At 38.0% G+C, this 22,322-nt stretch overlaps 1 protein-coding gene across 1 annotated transcript; it reads right to left on the bottom strand.

Annotated features, from left to right (window-relative positions):
- Positions 1-1,659: 1,659 nt before the first annotated feature.
- On the bottom strand, positions 1,660-22,042 carry opn3 (opsin 3). Its single transcript, XM_033979934.2, has 4 exons — positions 21,671-22,042; positions 9,628-9,947; positions 4,600-4,854; positions 1,660-3,316 (listed from the first exon to the last, which is right to left on the bottom strand). Exons 1-4 carry the CDS (start codon positions 21,987-21,989, stop codon positions 3,044-3,046), a joined length of 1,167 nt encoding a protein of 388 aa, XP_033835825.1. The 5' UTR covers positions 21,990-22,042; the 3' UTR covers positions 1,660-3,043.
- Between the last annotated feature and the right edge of the window lie 280 nt (positions 22,043-22,322).

Below are 22,322 nucleotides of genomic sequence, written 5' to 3'. Positions count from 1 at the left end.
CTCCTTCTTCAGTCTCCCTTACTTCCGGTGTCCATCACCGGGTTCGGGGATTGCCGCTGCGACAAGCACCGCAGACCTTACGACCACAGCTACAAGGAGCCGCATCGACAATAGAGGTGGAGAACATGGCCCACTAGGAGTCCATGTCCCCAGCCTCCCCCGGGATCCACCAGACTTTCCCAGCGGACCCTGTCCTGGTGCCACGTGCACTGATGGACACCCTTGTGCTCGAACATGGTGTTTGTTATGGACAAACTGTGACTAGCACAGAAGTCCAATAGCAAAACACCGCTCGGGTTCAGATCGGGGAGGCCATTCCTCCCTGTCACGCCCCTCCAAGTGTCACTGTCATTACCCACATGGGCATTGAAGTCCCCCAGGAGAACAATGGAGTCCCTGGTTGGTGCACTGTCTAGTACTCCTCCCAGGGACTCCAAGAAGGCCGGATACTCTACACTGCTGTTTGGCCCGTAGGCCGACACAACAGTGAGAGACCTGTCCCCGACCCGGAGTTGCAGGGACGTGACCCTCTCGATAATCAGGAAGTGTATGCTTAGAGTGTTAGTTGTTGTTAGCTTATGCGTGACACCAAACGTCACTTTTCTTTTTTTTTGTCTCAAGTACCTTCTAAGTGTGACTACCCTCTCATGTTCTGTAACAGTAACTTATACAATGACAATGATGACAATGATGTATTTTCTTGTTTTTTTCTGATATCCAAAATTATCCAACAAAAACATTATTAAGGATATAAACTCTACTGCAAATAAGACTGTATATTCAAATACTGTTATTACATTAAATCTGAAATCATTCCAAGTACTCCCTGATTAGCAGCACTGCTGTACACCCGTCTATGTAAATATATTATTCATAATTACTGCCATTGTCAGTATGTTGATAATTTCACACATAGCCTAACTATATCTTGCTATTTTTAATACTTAATCAGATCTATCTCATCTCTTTTATCACTCATTCAAATCTATTCATCAGGTGTATTCATATCAGACAGCTGTGGAGGTTGAAGGCCTGTCTCCTGTCTCTAATTATGCTGCAGAACTCATCAGTACCATCCTTTAATATTCACACTCCTCATTAAATCATTGCTCATTTAGATAATGTCATGTACTAGTTTTGGAGGATGTCTGACTCCAATACCCAACTAACTTCATGTAGTGTAATCTGTGAACTAGACCAGGACTAAACCATAAATTAACCTGGTCTAAAACAGTCCAGAGATTCTTGGAAAAGAGATTATTTTAGTCTATTTTTTGATAAAAAGTTTCCTACAGTGGCTTTAAGTCAAAATAGGAAAATGTCTATCATTTTTTTTTATTGCTTTGTAAATATTTTTTGATCAATAGATCCTCATATTACATTTTTTTTTAAACCTCAGGCTGTATCACATGTTATGAAAAAAATCTCAAACACACAATATAAATAACTAGACTAGTAAAAACTAGTCATTCAAGTAAATTCACAAGCTCTTATTACATTGATTTACATTTATGTGTAGCACCATTTGTTAATATGTAATTATTCTGATCCACATTCAAAAACATTATCAATTATATTTATAATCGCCTTTACTCATATTCATCAAGGGAAATAACATTCACCTGAACTCCTTCAAAATAAAAGCATGCACAGGAAGTACTGCTTAAAATAGCATCTCTTTATTGAGTCCATACATGATATTATTACTCTGTGTACAATATGCTTCTAAAATGGCAAAATTAACATTATGGTTTGCCTGTTCTGTCTGCACACTCACAGTTGGGTGCCAACCAAAATCAAATCTACATGTTTTTCCAAAGTCAGGTCTTAAAACGTCTGCCTCCGAACAGTGAACACAGTACAAGTCTCAAATCAAGGCAAATATAGAGAAACATGAATAGGGTAGGCTATTGTAGCAGTTACAAAAAAATTATGATATCCCCGATTTTATAAGGTGTGGCTACTGATTGGCTACTGTTAAACATGTAGGCCAGGGGAAGGAGTATTGGATACCGTAAGGAGGATTCAGTAGGGCCCAGGAGAGATTGCCAAATTACTGAAATATGTACTGATGACAACTATAACTACTTCAGGCATTTTTATAACATGGTAGAAAGCTCCATGTAAATACCCCCTCTTTAAGTATGGTGTCAAAATACTATATTTATACTGAAAGGTTATTCAAGTAAATGTAAGCAAATTGTGAGTAAAGTAAAGAGTATACTACCCAGCTCTGCCCATGCTCCAGCACTAAATGGGGTTGATTCATGGTTTGGTCTGTAATACAAATTCAGAGAACAGGTTTTTCTACATGACAATAACGGTCCAGCTTTACTTTGTAGTACATCAATGCACTCAGTGATACCTTACTGAAACCTCTGCACTGGTTATGCTATGAAATTACTTTAATCAACCAACAAAATTGATTACATTATGAGGAACTGATGGTGAATATGGGTCACTAAACCTGCATAAAGTGTGTGAGGAGGACATCTGCAGACACAGGTCCTGGAGGTCAGTTAGTTTTAGAAAATACTGCTTTGTCCATAGATAAAAGTCATTGTCTTTCAAATTTAGAACTGATCTTCAAAAAAAAAAAAAAAAAGTATGAGGATTTTATTTGTTTTTTAATGACATAACTAAAAAACTCAATAAAATAACATTTTGCATGATCTGTTATAGGACCCTTAAAGGTGAACTATGTAACTTTTCCTGTCTTGGATGTTATTGGTTATTCTGGAATGTTTCACAGTACAGCATTAAACAGCATCCATCTTCCATTATAATTCTGAAATATATTCTTATATCCATAGACCCATACTGTGTGACCCATACTTGTGTGGAACATTCAAGGCGCAATAACATCTTTGCGGAAACAGAAAAGTTACACAGTGCACCTTTTGAAATGGTTTCAGCTTCCAGTCACATGCAACATCTTTTTCCACTGAAAACAAATAATAATCATTTGTCAGGTTGTTTTAAGATTTTTGTGGACAGAAGTAGAAACAGAGTTCACAAACACCTCCCTGTCTCCAGGGGGAGCTCACAGTGGCCGCACTTGGATGACATTAACCTGGGACTCACTTCCTGTTTTGGAGGAGACACCCAGATGCTGAAGGTCATCACTGGTTATGATGAAGACTATGGATGAAGTGTTAAAAGTCACCCTCTTTTTGGGTTTGTCTCGCCCACTGCAGCTCCCCGACACAAATATGGGGCGAATGGGGCGCTCCACGGGGGCTAGGGGGCGCTCTTTCAGCCCACGCTGGAGCCAGGAGAGGCGGGAACAGAGTAGTTGGACCAGACAGCGACGGAACTGAGGAGAAAGAAGACAAAAGACTGGTGTTTAGACAAGGAAGAGATTAACCTGTCAAACAAGAGAGAGTAGAGCAGGGAGGATATAGGACAAACATGTGGTATAATGGAAGAACAGTGGATAAAAACTAAATAGAAGGAATAAGTGCATTATTTTTACTGATGGGTTTTAGATTCATATTATTAAAGCCACAGCATGTAACTACCATAAAATAAAAGCAGCAGCACAACAAGCAAAGAACCATGAAAACTGTCCATTAAAACCTATTGGGAGGAGGGGGGCGGGGCTGGCACTGCGCTGGTGTCTGGACATGCATGCCTTTAGCTTATATTAAATTATAACTTCTCACTGTTCTAATAATGTGTTTACTATGGTATTTTTAGAGATGATCCAATTAACAGTTCTACAGATCCATTAGCAAGTGCAGTGTAGTGACAACACAGATAGTCCCATGACTTGGTGACAGGAGGCTAAATTTAGACAGCCAAAACTATAATATGATTTGAATGTTCACACCAAACTTGATTTGCTCTGTTTCAGACCTGCTTTAGTCTTGGTTTAAGCTGGTTTCGTTCTTGTTTTGTCTTAGTATTGTCCTGGTATATTCTTGGTTTTGTTGGTCATGCATTAGATCAAAGTTTGTTCTGTCTTAGTTGGTTTAGTTAAATCCACTTTAGCTATGTCCTAGTGAAAACTGGTTTAGATTTATCTTAGTCTGGCTTCAGTAATTTTTTTCTTCTTTAGACCTGATTTAGTTCTGACTCCTTGATCAATTGTTGTTGTAAACCCAACTTCAAACTTATTTTAGTTCCATATTAAGTAGTTGTCGCCAGATTTTTCTTGACACAGTTGGTCAGGAAGTGTATCCTGTCTCCACAATTTCTGTTTGCACTTGATTGACAGGAGGATTAACGAATCAGAGAAAGGCATGGTCCATTCTTGTCAAACCGGGTTTACAGAATCAACAGTCAAAGAACTAAACTCTTATTAATCTCAGGTAAAGTACTGTACTGTGTTATTAATAATGATACAAGAACATTGAGATGAGATGTCTTCCGCATTTGAGACATAGGTGATACAAGTGTGCCTTTATTTTTAAATCTTCTCAATTTTTCCATGTAACCGATCTAAAACTGTGATAAATATTTACTGTGACTACTATCCCCCTACACCAAGAAATAATTAGAAAACATGAAAACCTGTCATATGCACTTTACCTTGCGGAATGGTGTAACTGTATCAAAACAATCTCTCAAAATCTCATAGTAAAATCTCTGACTCACCTTCCTGCTCATGAAGCCATAGATGAGCGGGTTGTAGGCCGTGCTGGACTTGGCGAAGAAGGAGGGGATGATAGCGGCCGTGGGAGAGACCATGTTTTTATGACGACCAAAGGCCTCAAGCATGGAGACCACTGCATATGGAGTCCAGCAAACCAGGAAACAGAAGATCATCAGGAGAAACATCACAGATACCTTCTTCTCATAACGCAGGATTTTAATGATCTGAACCGTCTGCAGCTCCTGGAGTGAACGCAGCTAGAAAATACAGGAAACAGATCCATTACACACAAGAGTAGGACACACAAGAGGTGGACATGCAAGAGTTTGAGCTGGTTGGAGTTGCAGTTGCACTTTGATGTGAAGTTTGAACTAACCTCAAGTCATTTAAAGTGTTGTTTCCTCATCAAAAATGTACCTGGAGTTGTGTTTTGCTTCATTCACACATGTTTAACACACAAATCCTACAAACTTTGACTGGAGTTCTTCTTGCAAATTGAAAACACTGTGTTTCACCTTGTGATGTCATGTGGTAATACAGGAAGTGCTTCTCTGTGTTTTTAAACTCCATACACCTTCACTAGAATCATTTGGATAATTTCAGCTCTGGAAGTCCCCATCTTTACTGAAGTAAATGTAAAAGTTAGCTGTTAACTTGACTGTTAACATGACATCACAAGGTGGAACAGAGCATTTGAGTTTTGGAGATGTAGGCAGACTAATAATAAAGGGGTACTCCAACATGTGTGAATGATATAAAACACAACATGTTTTTGATGAGGTAACAGCATTATAACATGGTTAAAAGCTCACAAAAGTTCATTTTGCATAAAAGGTCTGCTTTAATAAGAATGCTTGGATGGAGTTGGAAGCGTAATAGTAATAGCTAAAGTATTATTTTGTCCCTTGTGATATGTCCAGAGAGGACTGTTTGTACATATAACAAAATGAGAGCGTTTCCTTTAACTTAAAAGTCCACTATGTAACTTTTCTTGGGAGAAATCCACCACCTGAGATGTCCATGAGATGTTAATACTTTGCCCAGAATGTTCCAATATGACACTGAACTAATCTTTCTTACATTTATACATTAAAAAAAACAAAAAAAAACAAAAAAACAAGCATTCTTAAAGTGAGTGGGCACACCTAGTCTATAATAATAACAAATACTTATTAACCATTTAAATACAAAGAGATATGTAGATTCGGGCTGAACTTAAGGCTGAAATTCAGTTCAGTGCACATATTAAAGACAACCATTTCAGAGAAGATACAAGAATCTCATGCATTTCAGAAGGTTCAGCAGGTTTTATACAGAATAAGTTGTAAAGAAACATATAAGTGCTGCCTTTGTAATCTGGTAATTGCAAACACTTAAACTGAAATTATGACTTCATTGTAATTATGTTCATGTAGAGTTATTGTTGTTGTGTTTTTTTCTTTGCTTTTTTAACTAATAACATCACCGTATGGACACTATTTCTTATTTAATATATCCTTAATATATGTCCTATCGCCAGTTTTGATGTCTCTGTTACTTCCTGCTGATATAAACCATGATTAAAGTCAATATAAAGCAGTGGATTCCCCAGAGACTCTCCAGCTGCCTGCCTCACAGCTGCTGTTTATTCACACGAGGCCTAGTCTGTTTACGGTGAGCAACACAAGACAAGATGTTCTCCTAGTTCAAAAAAGACTTTTCCACACCTGCGACCTTTATATTGGTGTCTGTAGACTGAGTGTGCAGTCATGACTGTTGTGTTGTGATCAAGCAATGCAGCAGTATCATGTGCAGGATTTTTCTCTGAGGATGTATTTTGGGCTTATCTCACACACTTTGAAAAAGTTTACAAAGACAAGAACCATATCCTGTCTCCCCAATTCCACGGGGTGTGATTGACAGGTGGATTAACCAATCAGAGAAACACATTAGTTAGTGTTAAAACAAACATGGTGGCCTACACATAAAAGGGGAAAATAAAATTACACAAACAGCACAGATTTTTGTATAATCAACAACTGAAGTACCAAACCCAAATATCTCAGGTAAAAAAGTTCTATATTTTGCTTTGAATTACACAATATTTTTAAGAGATGAACGTCCTAAGTTAGGACAGAGGTTTTTCACGCTCTATGGTCCGATTCCTGACCCTGGATTCTAACAGAATGGCAAATTTTGGGCTTCTGCTTTTCCTGCCACTCATCTGTTCTCAATAAATGTATGTGCAAAGTCCTCATTCATATTACATGTCTCTGTCATCTGCTCCCAAGGCACTGATTCAATCTAAAATCCCTATGGGACATTTTTCCACCATCATTCAGTCTTATTTATAGTACTATTTACATTACTTATACTATTACTTGAGTTTTTTTATATCATACTTTTACTCCTACATAAGTAAATTGTACTCTTACTTAAGTAAGTTTGGGTTACTCTTCCCACTGTGAGAAAGTGACAAAAGCTTTATGTTGACAATATGAAATTATTTGGAAATGTGTGTTTCTTGCACTGCTTGTTCATATGATTTTGTTTTTCTCAACCTTGTGGTCTATTTATATGTTCTATTACATTAACTCGTGTCACATCCGCTGTCTGTGTTGTCACATTTGCTGTGTTGCCGGCCTCATACATTTATATGATTCTCTTTTGTGTGCTCCCTGCAACAAGACTTTAATGAAATCCAAAATTCACTCCAAAATCTGAAATTATCATTATCAAATAAAACTATGTGTGTATGTTTTTTTTCAAACAAAAAATATAATAATATTAAAATAAATAAATAAATAAATACAAATGTAAGTGATGTGCAAGCTAAAAATCTTTATACACAAGAAAATGGTACATTAATTGAAAGACTCATCACCTATGAATATCTTGAGCTTTGCTTGATATTTTGTCCTTGAAAATATATCCTTTGGACCTTTAGATACACTCTTTCACTCAGCCCTTCATTTCATAACAGGTGATGAATTTAAAAGCCATCACTGTAAACACTATGAAAAGTAGGTCGGCCATTGCTTTATGTCAGAAGAGAACAACACAGTATAAAATGTATTTATAAGAGACTACATGATAGACTGCCTGAATATTTCACTTGTTTGTTGAACTTTGATACAGGAACTTTTAATACAAGATCTCATGACTCTCTACATCTAAAAACTGGCCACACAACAACAAAAATGGGGAAGAAAGGCTTTTGGGTTTGTTTGTTTTTTCCGAAAATGGAATACATTTCAAGGACCTGCAAAACTGGATACAGTGGTGTCATTAATGCACTTTATTAATCTGGTGATAAACATTTATAGTCACACCTGCACCTGTTTTTTAATGTTTTTAAATGGACATGTGTAGTTTTCTTTGTATTATTCTGTATTTTAATAGGGCACTCATGAAATAGAGAGTCTCTCATTTGGCTCTCTCCGTATAAATAAAGATAAATGAAAAATTACTCTACCCACCCCTGTCCCTATGACGTAATCTAAGGTTGATATTTTATACATAAGAGGCTCACACTTGTCTACAGGTTGTAAATACTTTAGGCTATTTTCTGAAACAACTAGGTCATTTAAGATGAACTTTTGAGTATTTTGAGTTTTGATGCAGACTGCAGTGTTGTGAGACTTTAGATCCATCTGTTCAGTGATATTTAGGCAAAGATGCTTAAGGATTAAGGATCCTGGGCTTAGAGTGATGTTGCAGGCTGTTGCAGGCTGCAGAAGTAATAATTAAATCACTTAAGAGGGGGAATTACACTTCTATGGGGTATTAACTGTTAACACGTAACATATGTAGATCTTTGTTATCATCATCACAACAAAGAGCTGCAAAGTTGTCGGCACCTCCAGTTAGCTGCACATCACAATAGTGAGTAGCAGCTGTTTTTTTGTTTTTGTTTTTTGTGTTTGTTTGTTTTTTTCATTCATGCCAAAATAACCACACAACTCTTGGTGTGTACCAGTGGTGGTGAAAACATGGGTTGATTGGAGAAATGACTCCTTGAATTCATTAGTATAAAGATGGTTCAAAATCACTCTAAATAGAACTTTGAATGTGTGAATGAGAAGGTAAACAATTATGACATGGTGAAAAACTATTTTGCATAATAGGTCTGCTTTAAGAGCCTTTAATCATATAAACTTTCCCCTCATTATTAACTTACTTTTAAATCTGTATTGTAATACTGTTTGCACCCACAGTAATTAAGGCAGGTAAAATAACAAACTTGGATGCAGTTCTGCAGTTTTGAACAGGAAGTCAATGGACATGTTTTTTACCGTCTCGAGAAGGTAGTTAATTTATTAATGCTTTGCAGTGCTCTAAACATCCAGCATTATGCACCTTTCTGAGGGTGGAGCAGAGTTTTGCTGTTACTGTAGTGTTGGTATTATTTGTACCGAGACAGTGCACCACAATGTCAATTTATGAATTGTTCCATTATTTTGTTCAATTACAGATGTTTTTATTGCTCAAAAATGCCTTGAAAAACATGCAGTCTTATTGTGAATGGGGTCACTTCTACGTAACATACCCTTGTGGCGTAAGTTTGGCTCCAGTAGATAGATTCAAAAAATGATAGATTTCACCAGAATTACAGAAAAAATATGCAAGATTTTAAGTAAAAATATAATAATGTTAACTATGTTTTAGTGAAAAAGTACTGAAAAAGGCCTATATTACACAAAATTGATTCCTGTGAGCTTTAAACCATCTTACAATGTTGTTCCCTCATCAAAAACACACATGCTCTGTTCCACCTTGTGCTGTTATAAAGCGGTAGTTTTCAAGTTACCAGCTACCTTTTAGTTTTAAATGAGTAAAGACTGGCAATTAATTTCAGGGCTGAAATCATCCAAATGATGCTAGTGATGGGGTATGGAGTTTAAAAACTAAAGTGCACTGCAGGGTTTGTGTGTTAAACATGTGTGAATGAAACAAAACACAACTCCAGGTGTGTTAGTGATGAGAAAACATTATAACATAGATCAGAAAATAGCCTAATATGGGCCTTTTAATCAACTATATCTCCCTACCATTTTCACAGTGTAGAGGATGTTGCCGTAGCAGTAAATCATGATCCCCACAGGTACAAAGAAGCAGGCGAGGAGGAAGAGGAGGATGAAGGACGCATCGTTGGGGTCTTTGGAGGCCCAGTCCAGGGAGCAGCCGAGCCGGTGGACCTCCAGCGTGTAGCGGTTCCACCCAATGAGAGGGGCCCCAGTCCAGGCCAGAGAGTAGAGCCAGATGTGCCCCACCGCTCTCCATGCCCACGGGAAATCCACCACCTGTGCATGCACCACCCGGATGTAGCGCTCATAGGCTAATGCTGCTAAGGTCATGATGGACACAATACCTGCAAGAGAGGAGGGAACAATTTTAAACCTGAACTAAGTAACTTTCAGCAATAGAGCTCCCCCTGCAGCTCCCTTATGAGAATACACTGACAGTGAATGGTAAATGATCGCATTTTTTATAACGCTTCCACCTTCGAGGCACTCAAAGCACTTTACATCAAGGTACCACTTCACACCCACTCACACACACACATTCATACATCAATGAATACAGACACTGGGGGCGGCGTGGGTTAAGTGTCTTGCCCAAGGACACAATGACAGTATTAATCTGTGAGAGCTAGAATGGCACCTCCAACCGTCAATTGATCAGACCACTCTACCACTCTACCATTGATGTTTTTTTGTTTCGTTTTTTTATGTTGAGAGCGAGATTCGTACCACCAACATTCAGTAGACAAACACTCTACCAACCCCCGAAAGTGACTCAAAAGTGCTCTTCCTTCCTTTTCTAATTTTTTATTTAAATAGGTCAGTATTATCATGTACATATAACGTTGCCAAATATAAAAAACAGAGACACGATTTCCTTGGAGAACTCTCTTCAGGTTGAGTCTGCCATTTTCTGCAAGGGTGGTTTTCCACACAGTGACAGCAGAGGGAGTGGTTTCAAACACCCCAAAAATACATATTTAACCATCACGGGGACTTATAAAGATGTTTAATATGGTAAAAATGTATGTTGCTTACTTCAGATTAATGAACTGCATTTTGTACCTCTTATAGCACACATCTTTTGAGCAAATTCTGCCTTACAACCCAATGACGTGCCATGGTGACAGATTGCCACTTGAGGCTTTCCGTGCGGCATTTGCATGTTTCTCCTTGTGTCTGGGTGGATTTCCTTTGGGCACTCTAGTTTCCCCCCATCAACCCAAAACCTGCACGACAAGTCAAATCCTCCAGGTAGTCATGACCAAGACCAGGTCAAGATCTGGAGATGGGTCCCCAGGTGCAGCACTGTGGCGCCTACTGCTCCTGACAGGCTGCCCCAGCGGTACTGAAAAATGGGTCAAATGCAGAGGACAACTTTCCCTACAACAAGGGTTCCAAGTAGCTTCCCAAAGGATTTAGAGTTGTACATATTACACTGTGGTTTAAATTTGATTCATGAAATGTCTGTTAACATGTCTAACTTTGTGCACTGATATACTGGTACAGATCTTAGCCAGAGAAATGGTTTGAGAAAGGAGTTACTGTAAAGGAGCTATTTTTGTTAGGAAAGATGTCATTCTCACACCCAAAACAAACAAAGGAAACAATGAGAACAATAGAGTGAGCCAGTAGGGCCATTAAATGTTGAATGTAGGCCATTAAGGCTGAAGCTGTTTAAGGTTTCAGTGTAGTTAGCTCCTCCCTTCACATAGATATAAGGCAGAGTCCACAGCAAACTGACAAGAACTGAAGAATGGATGATCAGTGAAACGTCTTCACTTCTACAACTTTTTGTCCAATTGACACATTTAACTTTGGGTTTTACCACTGATATATTGAGTTATGGTTGATGTTTACAGGCATCTAAATATACCCCATCTAAAGCTACAGTTGTCACCTTTGTAACGGCTCAACTTCATGCAACCCCTAGCTCTCTGACATTTTTGTTTTGTAAAAGTAGCTCACTGGGGGGAAAAGGATGGAGACCCCTGCCCTACAATAAAGTGTACCTTAATGACATGAGGATTACTCAAGTTCAAAACAAAATGACAGTTAGCACTTTTCTATGGTGTCAATCTAAGCACTTTACATCAAGATGCCAGTGCAGACGTAGATTAGCACAGCAGTAGCTCAGTTGGTAGAGTGCTCATCCTTTGAAGGTTATCAGTTTGAATCTTGCTCCTGTGGCATTAACATCATTGCTAGAGCGATCAGATCCCCTGGCCCAGAGGTTGTGCCCTTGGGCAATCCTACTTAAGCCACTTCGCCTCTAGTGTGTGCAATTTGATGTATGTGCGTTTGAATGGGTGAATTGGGTTCATTGATGAACTGCTAGAAGTTTAAGAAGAGAATTAAGTTAAGTTTTTCAAAAGGAAACAAAACTATCACATTGTTAAAAGCAAAACAATCAGATAAATTGATCAAACTCATGTGCAAAAGCAAAGAATGCCTCTGCGTTATAATGATGTTAACAGCTGTCTTCCTCCTTTCTCTGACTGTGCACTTCTATTGAGCAGCAGTAAAAATAAACTTCTTTGATATGCCTTATTCTTCCTGGAGGAGCAGTGCAGTGGGAGGTATCTGCAGACATGAGCACGGCCTCTGGAGATACGGATGATCAGAGCTCCCATACGCTGTAAACAATAAGTCTGTCTGATATTCTTGTGTTTAGTTCAGCAGAAAGAGGAACAAAAGGAGGGAGGGAAGAGAGAGAGGGAAGGAGAGAAGAGGAGAGGAGCAGAGGAGCATGACATACTGACACATATTGCAACATTAACCAGACTAGAGAGTTAAGAATGAGAAAAGAAATGTAAGAAAAAGCTTGAAGAAATTGCCACGGAAAGCCCAGAAGAAGCCTACCCAGACACGGGGAGAACATGCAAACATCTCATGCCCTCTTTAGGTTGGGAATAAGATACAAAACACTCACCCAAAACGCTTTACATTGCATTATTCATTCATTCCACACTCGGTATCAGAAGTGCTCAAACTCACTCCAATCCTCATCAAATCAGACTTTTAACATACCAACATGGAGACATTATTGCTTTATCTGGAATGTTCCACAGTATGGAATTAAACTCATCTTTCTCATATTTTATATATTCGGTTATTAATTATTTGTACATAAATCAAGTCGAAAAATTTAGAAAAATAACCACCGTTCACATAATGTTAATTCACTGAAGCAGAAAACGTCTTTTAATCACTGAACCTTGAACAGAGCAGTGACTAATGCAGCGGGTCTGTCAGGGTGTGGGTTAGTACACACTCTACTTCCTGGACTTTAATTTTAATTGCACGATTTATCTTGTATTCCTGAGAAATAAACCACTAAAAATGTTGCTTTCTGAAAAACAGCTCAATTCTATCCTAGCTTTGGCTCTTGTTTACATTATAGTTATAGTTATGGAATTACCTCTACGTATGTCACATGTGCACATTTCATTTCCAACCAGGAAGTAAAATTATACACTTCAGAATTTCCTAAATGTTTGGTATTTCATTACAGGGTCAGACGAGCATTCCGTGTCCCAAAGTCCTAAACATAACCAAATGAACTGTTCCTAAACCTAATCCTAAACCTGATAGTGAAATAATATACAGGTCAAAATAAACATAAATGAAAAAATAGCATGCTAAGCTCCACCCCCGAAGAACAAAATGCCAAACATTCACCCAATTTGTCAAACTAGGTAGAACTAGACAAGATTATTATTAGCAAAGTCTTAAATGTAACTTTTAAGCACTGTAAATGGTCATTTGTATAGCAACCAACAGAGACACAAAGCACAATAATATAACTCATCAGCAGTAATGAGGGGGTATTAGGCTAAATCGTTTTTTGGAGCTTTCTAACATGTTATGATGTTATTCCTGAAGAGTTTTAGATGTTATTCATGCATGTTTCATTATTTTAGCGATCTCTCCCGGGCTCTTACGGTTAGCTGTTAGATCCTGTATAATGCTCAGCCCACATGCCTGCGTCATCCATGCTCCCAAATAACAATTACATAAATGCCATAAATATACAAAAGTGGGATACAAAACTGCACACAGCAACTTCACAAACCCGATGTGATGCAGAGTAGTTTATTTAGTGGAATGCATGCTGATTGTGTCGTAATGTTGTTCTGAACCGGGAGAGGCTTAGCATGGAGAGCAAAGAGAGGGGAAACTCAGAGCGTCAGAAACTGAAGTGAAACTCATAAAAGTTATAAAAAAGTTGTTTTCGGCAAATATATCATTTTCAAAACAATAAAAGGTAACATGGTGATCTGAATATGTTATGTGCTCGGTAGTCTTTAAATCAATATTCACAGTTTCAAATAGTAATAATTTCAGTGTTTTTATACAGTTTTTCAAAGCTTCTGTCCTTGTTACAGTTCAGCTTCTGTACCACCAACATTAGCTGCGTTATATAGCTTCATATAAGTTTCCTTTACACGACCACTAAGTGCTTGGAGTGCCCTAGTTCTATCCTAACCCTATTGAAAACATACATTAGTGCATTACCCACAGCGAGTAGCCTTTATGTAGCTGAATACTGTAACAACTCTATTAGACACGTCACTGGGGCTTTTATCCATTGATTCATAAAGGAGCAGCTCCACTTTCAGACCCACCGGACAGGCTCACTTTGCACACTGCACCCTGTCTGCACACCGCACTAGCAGCTTAGGTTTCGTCCGAGTGTGGTAGGATGTGATAGTGATAACTTTAAAAGCCTCTGCAGAGAAGCAGAGTTGACTTTAAGTTTGTGAAGTCAAAAGAGGGGATGCACCGTGCTGTAGGGATTCTATTGATTTAGTATAAAGAAGACATATTACAAGAAGAAAACACATTGCTTTTTTTTAGTATTTATTGCAAACCTTAATATTGATCTAAAACAGCTTAGTAATAGCAATGGGTCCATTGATAAGCCCTGCTTAATCTTTATTGTCCCCATAGGGAAATTCATTCTCTGCATCTGATCCATCGTTCAGTGCTTTTGAGCCCTTGGTCACGACTACCTTAGTTGAAAGATTTTACCTACTGTGCATGTTTTGACTCAGTGGCAGAAACCAAAGTGCCTGGAGAAAGCCCACCCAGACAGGGGGACTCATGCAAATATGCATGCAGATATGGGGTACATATGTATAGTAAAATAATAATGAGGGAACACTATTATAACATGTTTTTATAATAATAATAATAATAATAATAATAATAATAATAATAATAATAATAATAATAATAATAATAATAATAATAATAATAATACATTTTATTTGTTAGAATAAAATTCTCAAGGTCGCCGTACATACATACATACACAATACAAATTGAACAATGTAAAATTATTTATGATTTTTAATTAACATGTCCACTTAAAGTGGATGTGTTATGCAAAATCGACTTTTTAGAGCTTTTAACCATGTTACGGTTGTTTTCCCTCACCATTCACTCACCCAAAGTTGTGTTTGAAGTGATTTGTTTAATTACTTATTTGAAGAATCCATTTTGCTGATCAGACCCTGTTTTCACCCGTTTTTTTTGTTTTTTTTGGCACAATTGAAAAAGCTGTGCCGTTATCCATCAGAGAGGGCGACAGCAGCAGCACTTTATTGTGATGACGTTTACTGCAACATACCGTAAAGGAGCAGATGGGAATCAGCTCCTAATACAACATTGGGCTCTGAAATTTTCCATCCAGGATGTCACTGGACCTGGAGCTTAATCTTAGGGTATCCATCAGAGGTGCAGGCAACTTCACAGCTATTTGTTGTAATGATATTTACGATGAAATTTGCACCATGGTTTTCTAACAGGAAAATCAGCAGACTTGCTTTTCTTATTAAGTTGCTTTAGATGAATATATCGTGATTTACAATGTACCCATTATAACATAATGACCCACTGGCATCACAGACTATAACTATATATAGCAGACACAAGCACAGCAGGCCCTCTTTAAGAAAGACTTTGACTCATCTTTCTATGCTGCTGGGTCAGCCTGTCAGGAGCAATGGGAAGCTGCAGAGCAGGACTCTGGGTTTGATTCCAGTCCTGAGTTTGGATGTTCTTCCTGTGTCTGTATAGGTTTCCTGCAGTTGTTTTTTTTACCAATCTAAAACACACTGAGTCACTTAGCCAATAAGATAATGTTAATATGTTACTGATATGTATTTATTTTAATATTATTATTTATTGTTATTATTGTATTGTATTAAAGATGAAGATCAAATTAGATAAGCACTGAACTACCACTGATGAAAGACCCACTGTATAAATATGCGGCATTAGCTCACTTCTCTCCCTAGAAGTTAGTAGTTGGGCTGCACACTGTTGTGAAAAAACAAAACAAAAACTATTACCATGAACATCTGAAAGAAGATCTGCCACTGGAACTAGACTGCGAAATTGTTATCCTTCTGAAAATCTGCCCCTTCCAGCCTGAATGTCTTTGTGTAAGAGCAGAGTGAGTGACAGAGGAGAAGCTCAGTGTGGGGCTGAGCTGGAATTGGATTTGACACCCCCCACATGTGTGCATGTGAGTGTGCATGTGAGTGTGCATGTGAGTGTGCATGTGAGTGTGCATGTGAGTGTGTGTGTGCATGCGAATGTGCATGTGAGTGTGTGTGTGCATGTGAGTGTGTGTGTGAGTGTGCATGTGAGGGGTCATGTGAGTGTGTGTGTGTGCATGCGAATGTGCATGTGAGTGTGTGTGTGTGAGTGTGTGAGTGCATGTGAGTGTGCATGTGAGGGGTCATGTGAGAGTACATGTCAGAGTATATTTATCACAATGTGGGGACTAAAATCTGTACACACTTAATTCACAGAGACAAAACTCCAGTCCTCATGACAAAATCCTTTATTATCACGGTTTAAAGTTCAAATATGGATTAAAAGGTTTAGGTGATTATGATTAAGGTTGAGATCAATATTCAAGTAATGAATGTAAGTCAATGTCTCCAAGAATCATAGGAACCCAACAACTTAAAGCCACAGTATGTAACTTTTTTTGCCAAAAATTTGCATCCACATCCGTCCTCAATGAGTGGGATTCCATCTCCACAAACCTCACTCTTATTTTGCCAGGACTCCCTAAATGTTCAGAAATGTTGTTCCTTTGGCGATAATGCTCCACAGTATGGCTTTAAACGTATCGCATAATTATATCATACTATCACTTTAATAAATACATGTAAACTAGTCAAAACAAGACTCTCAATTCAAACCATTCCAACTCGTTTTGTACAGTGTCACATGTTTTGTTCCAATATCTCTGTGACCTTTTTATTGTTGGGACATTGCCTTATTCATGTAACCAAATATTTTCATTAACGAGCGCCAAAGGTCAGCAGCAGGTACGTACACAGACAGAGAGCTAACGACACAGAACAGAGCTGAGGGCCAGTCTAATGCGCTTATTAACGGATGTCCTCCTGAACATAACACAAGCACGCACACTGTAACATAATTTGACCACAATCACCTCCACAAAAAAAGCCTAGGGCGAGACGACTAAAGGGAAGAGAACCAGTGACCTACATCTGAAATGGACTGAACATGGAAACAAAGTAATGTGCAGTAACAGAAAGTGACAATGGCAAAATCGTGTTTATACAAAAGGGGACAGCGAACTTTCTCGAAGGTGAGTCATGAGTCCCAGCTTCTAGTTATATGTGACATTTTGAGGACTTTTTCGCATTCAGAACTAATTTCTCAACTTTGAATGCAGTAAACAACCAAATTTGAATCATCTTTGCTCTCCGCAGCACAAATACATTCACTGAACCTCTGTCAGTTTTCATTTCACTTTGACATACAAGACCAGGACAAAGACACATGTGCTAGTCTGCGGTGGAGGGACGGTAGTTTGTCATCGCTGCTGATCCAAAACGAGTGAGTACACGCCCAAACACATGTCTAATATTTCCCTGGCTGTTTCTTACCCCATGTAGCTGAACGCCTCTTCTCGTCATGCATGTAAATATAGTGAACAGAATGGTTGATGTCTGATTTTTACAGCAAGAATCTTTTAGGATTTTTTATTCTAAACAATCTATAGGTCTTATATAACTCATTTTTTATGGCATTTTCCATTTATTCCATACTCAGTAGCCACAGCTGTCCTGGTGTACTGACAGAGCTGAGGCTGCCAATCTGTGCCAATCGGCCAATCACTCACGTCACATTCATTCAAACTAGACAAGATGGATGAAGTGTCTTGCTTAAGGACACAACAACAGTATGCACTAGAGTCCCTGCTGTCTGTCTATAACATCCGGTAGTCTCAGCAGTGTCCCATCCAAGTACTAACCAGACCAAACCCTGCTTAGCTTTCCAGATCAGACAAGATAAAGGTCCTATATTAGGTCCTATATTAAGCAGAATTGACTCTTATGAGCTATAAGTCGTGCTAAAATGTTGTTACCTCCTCAAAAACATACCTGGAGTTGTGTTTTGTTTCATTCACATATGTCTGAGTTTATTATTAGTGTGTCTGTTCCACCTTGTGACGTCATGAAGCAGTAGTTTAACAAAGTAACAAACATAAAAATAAGCAGTCCTCCAGCTATAAGTATTCCATAGTCCTGCTGACCATGACCTATAGTAAGTGAAGATCTGGGATGAGTCCCCAGGCGCTGCTCTGTGGTCACACACTGCTCCTGACAGGTTTTCCCAGTTGGTTTGGAGTTAAATGGAACACATTTCCTTTGGGAGAATAGGGAATTTTAACCTTAACTGTAACCTTAAAGACACAATCAAGACCCATTTTTTCCTCTGGATTTTAACACCGTGTGAGCTGTGTTTTTTTAATTTATTTTTTATTTGTTATATTGGTTTTACCTTTTTATTTATGAATACATTTACTTGTGCTTGATTTGACTAGTTCAATCAGGACTAGGAGACGTAAACAGGGCTTTATTTTATTTGTACTGTATATTATATTATGTGTGGATGGAGCTTAACAGTCCCACCGACTTTGATGCCAGCTCTGGTTCCAGTAAGTAAATTTTCCATTCATTTATCTTATACACAAACAAAACAAAACATGTTAAACACGAGGGAATGAAACAAAACACAACAATTCCAGGTATGTTTCAGATAAAACATGCTCATTTTTTGTAATAGAATGCAATTTTCGCACACAAAATAATAGTACTTTCTTTATGTTACCACGAGATCTTTTAATAGTTTTACTAGACAGAGGTGAAACTGACACTAAAACTGTTCAGGAAAGCCCAAATTTCATCCTGTCTGCAAATTAATATCTAGGGTTGTTTTTTTGTTTTTTTTTTGTATCAGTTACAAACCCCGGCCCCGGATAAGCGGAAGAAAATGGATGGATGGATGGATGGTATCAGTTAGTAGCTGAGTTTTGATACTTTTGCCCACCGCTTTTTCCTTTGCCACTTGTTTCCCAAATATTTACCCAAAGTATATATTTATCCTTAAACAGACTATTTCTTTCCATTATTTTTACATAGCTGAAGCCACAGCCACATACAAAGTTGAAATCTGCAAAGTCACCACTAGAGGCTGCTCAAAACAACACAGCACCTTTAACCTTGACATACATTTCACAGATGAGATTATCCACTGATGCTTGCCAAATTTTAAACTAACAAAAAATGACCTATTTTTTTGCTTGACGAGACAAATTTTGAAAGTCATTTGTTTTCAAAAATTGCTCAGATGTGAACAAATGACTAATATATTTCATTTCTGTTATGTCAGTGCAGTGGGGACAATGACGCACAAACATTGAAGCCATTTGATACAGACTGTGATTTACTTCAATCCAAACACATCGCTCTTCACTTGTTTTCGGAATTGTGATAGAAAAATCTAAAACGGCTTGTTAATGATTCAGTTTTCAACGCCACTTTGGCTATAATTCACAAAAGAAAAAAGTTTTGCGTCGAAGTCACAGCTCCTAAGAACTGTTCAGACTAAGCTACTTTTCGACACTTACCAGCCTTATTTTGTAATTATGTTTTTTTTATTTTTTGGTAAGTACAATGTGTAGTTCAGTGATTTCCTTGCCTGGAATCCAGAATACACACTTCTCCTGTACTTTATGAAGATCTGAGTCTGGTAACCACTAAATCTCCCTGAATTCAGATGAGCGTGATTGACAGGTGGATTAACCAATCAGGGAGATGCATTGTCCGCCTGTATCAAAACATATATGGCTGCTTACACGGGAAAAAAAAGGAAAACATATCATAGGGGATCAGTGCCCTGTGATATTTTTCAGCAGAATCAATATTTTTTTCAGCAGAATCAATAGTTTTTTAAGCAAAGTCTATACATTTTTCAGCAGAATCAATAAGCGAATAACAAAACTTGATGACCAATGAGCTTGTTCGTTTCACATACGTCACTGAGGAAAACAAATCTGATTGGACGAACATGTTTGGTTCTGGCTAGAGACACGATGCAGGGAGTGGTGACCAGACTGATATCCCTTTATATTAAAATACAAAGACATGATTATGGATTTGCCAGACTAGTGTTTTTTTTTTCAACTTAGACTTCATCAAATGTATCCAGATAATTCTTAGCCATGTTTTAGCCTTATTGCTTTTATGTTTCCATTTTTGCTCATTAGTTCAAAAAGATCAAATCTGATGTACTGCAGACACCTCATGTACAGTCTGTGGGACGATCACGAGGCACAAACACACACAGAGACACAGGGACAGCTGAGAAAATAATGGTGCAAAACATCAGCAAAAATCAACTATAAACCCCTCGATATCACTGATTCCAAAATTGGAGCTGATTTATTGCCCCTCCCTAATAAAAATTTCCAGCAAAATCTCTTAAAACTAGATAGAAATATTAACAGTATTATACTTTTTCTACTATTTTTTATTTTTTTAATTTTTTTTTAGAAATCAAGGCAACATTTGAAAAGTTCATTTGCAAAAACAGATGAGCAAGTGCCATTTGAAAACATCAGAGGCTTCCAGTTTACTCTTAGTACAGTCATATTTCCAAAAGCAAAATGCATTTTACTGCCATGAAAATATAATTCCAGCCCTTGATATATCTCCAGAAGATGGTAACAAAAAGAAAAGAAAAACGTTTTGGCAATTTTTCAAAGCGGAGATATCTGTTTTTGCTATTGAACTTTGCATTTATTCACACGTAAATGTTTCCTAAATCATTCAGTGTCAGATGAGAACAAGCTTTTTGAAACTACAGCAAAATGATTATTTATAAAAATGAACCTATATAATGCAATTTTATATTGATTTAAGTTTATAATTTGACCTTGGACTAATCGGCTGAAATACCATCACATGATCCTGCACTTTAGGAACATGGACCGAAACATGGAAAACATCACAATTATAGTTTTCACAAATGCAAAGTCAGTTGTCTAATTAAATAAATACGCCTGCATAAAATAAATCGAATGTGACTTGACGTGTAATCTTTGAAATACGGCATCAAGTCAAGAGATATTTCTTCACATTTGGGTTTCATCTACAGTCTATTCACGTTTTGTGAGAGACTTAAACCTAAAACAAGACACTTATGGGCACATTTTAGCACATTCCTGGATGGACTTTCATAATATCATCTATTTTCAATGGGATAATGCAAAAAAATAGGTTTAGGATTTTTTTTTTTTTTTTTTTTTTTTGTGTGTGTGTGTGTGTCAGTATAACAATAAGATATCCACATGCACTATACTAGGTCATTGTAATTGTAATTCACATATTTTTCACACATATTTTATCCACATACACTATACTAGGTCATTGTTTTTCACATATTTTTAGGCATTTGTGTGTTATACCAAAGTTCAAGCCAGGGGGGTATATTACAATATTGCCAGATGAATAGATTACAACTAACCTAATAAGCCTAACTGCACCTAAACATTCAATTGCAAAGACAAAAAATGAGTTAACAGGAGTTTTTACAATAATTGACATAGAATTTGGCATAATATTAATGAATGAAACGCGTAAATCAAACGCTACAGCCATGGAAAACATAAATACAAGTTGGGATGCTCAGAAAAATAGTGAATAGTGCTTTAAAAAAAAAAAAAACTTACCAAATAAACTGTTGCTGAACCCGTCCCAGATGCACGTCGCTTGGCTCCATATCCATCCGCCTTTTACGCACGCGAAGAAGGTGAAGTTTATCCCCGTGACCGAGACTAGAAAATCACTCAGACTTATGTTCACGAGGAGCAGGTTCGTGGGCGTGCGTAAACGTTTAAACTTACAGTACAGAACAATCACCACTACGTTATTACAAAACCCAAAAACACCAATAGTCCCGATGGTTAACGCTAAAACTTTGTACGTCCCTTGCGAAAAAAGTGAACTGGCGCCGTTTCTGTCTGTCCTGGTGTCGTTCAGTGGATTCATGTCGTGCGTAAAAAGTTGGTTTGGAGCATCGTGGAGGAGACGCGGGAGTCTCTGGAGCTCATAGGCGGGGAGGAGGGAGGCTGAGAGGAGAGGCGGCCGGGTCTGAGAGCATCATCTGTGGACACTGAACAGGCGAGTGTGCGAGTGTGAGAGGGTGAGAGTGTGAGAGTGTGCAAGTGTGCTCTCCGTTCATTGAAAAAAGAAGAGATGGGAGGGAGGAGAGAGAGGCAGGTAGAGAGAGACAGAGATGGAGAAGGGGTGAGAGAGAGAGAGAGAGAGAGAGAGAGAGAGAGAAAGAAAACAAGACAGAGAGAGAACAAGAGAGGAAGGGGG

This window comes from Periophthalmus magnuspinnatus, chromosome 15 (genome assembly GCF_009829125.3).
Source record: "Periophthalmus magnuspinnatus isolate fPerMag1 chromosome 15, fPerMag1.2.pri, whole genome shotgun sequence".
Taxonomy (NCBI): Eukaryota; Metazoa; Chordata; class Actinopteri; order Gobiiformes; family Gobiidae; genus Periophthalmus; species Periophthalmus magnuspinnatus.
The sequence above is the reverse complement of the archived record's forward strand: the minus strand, read 5'-3'. Positions and strand labels throughout refer to the sequence as shown.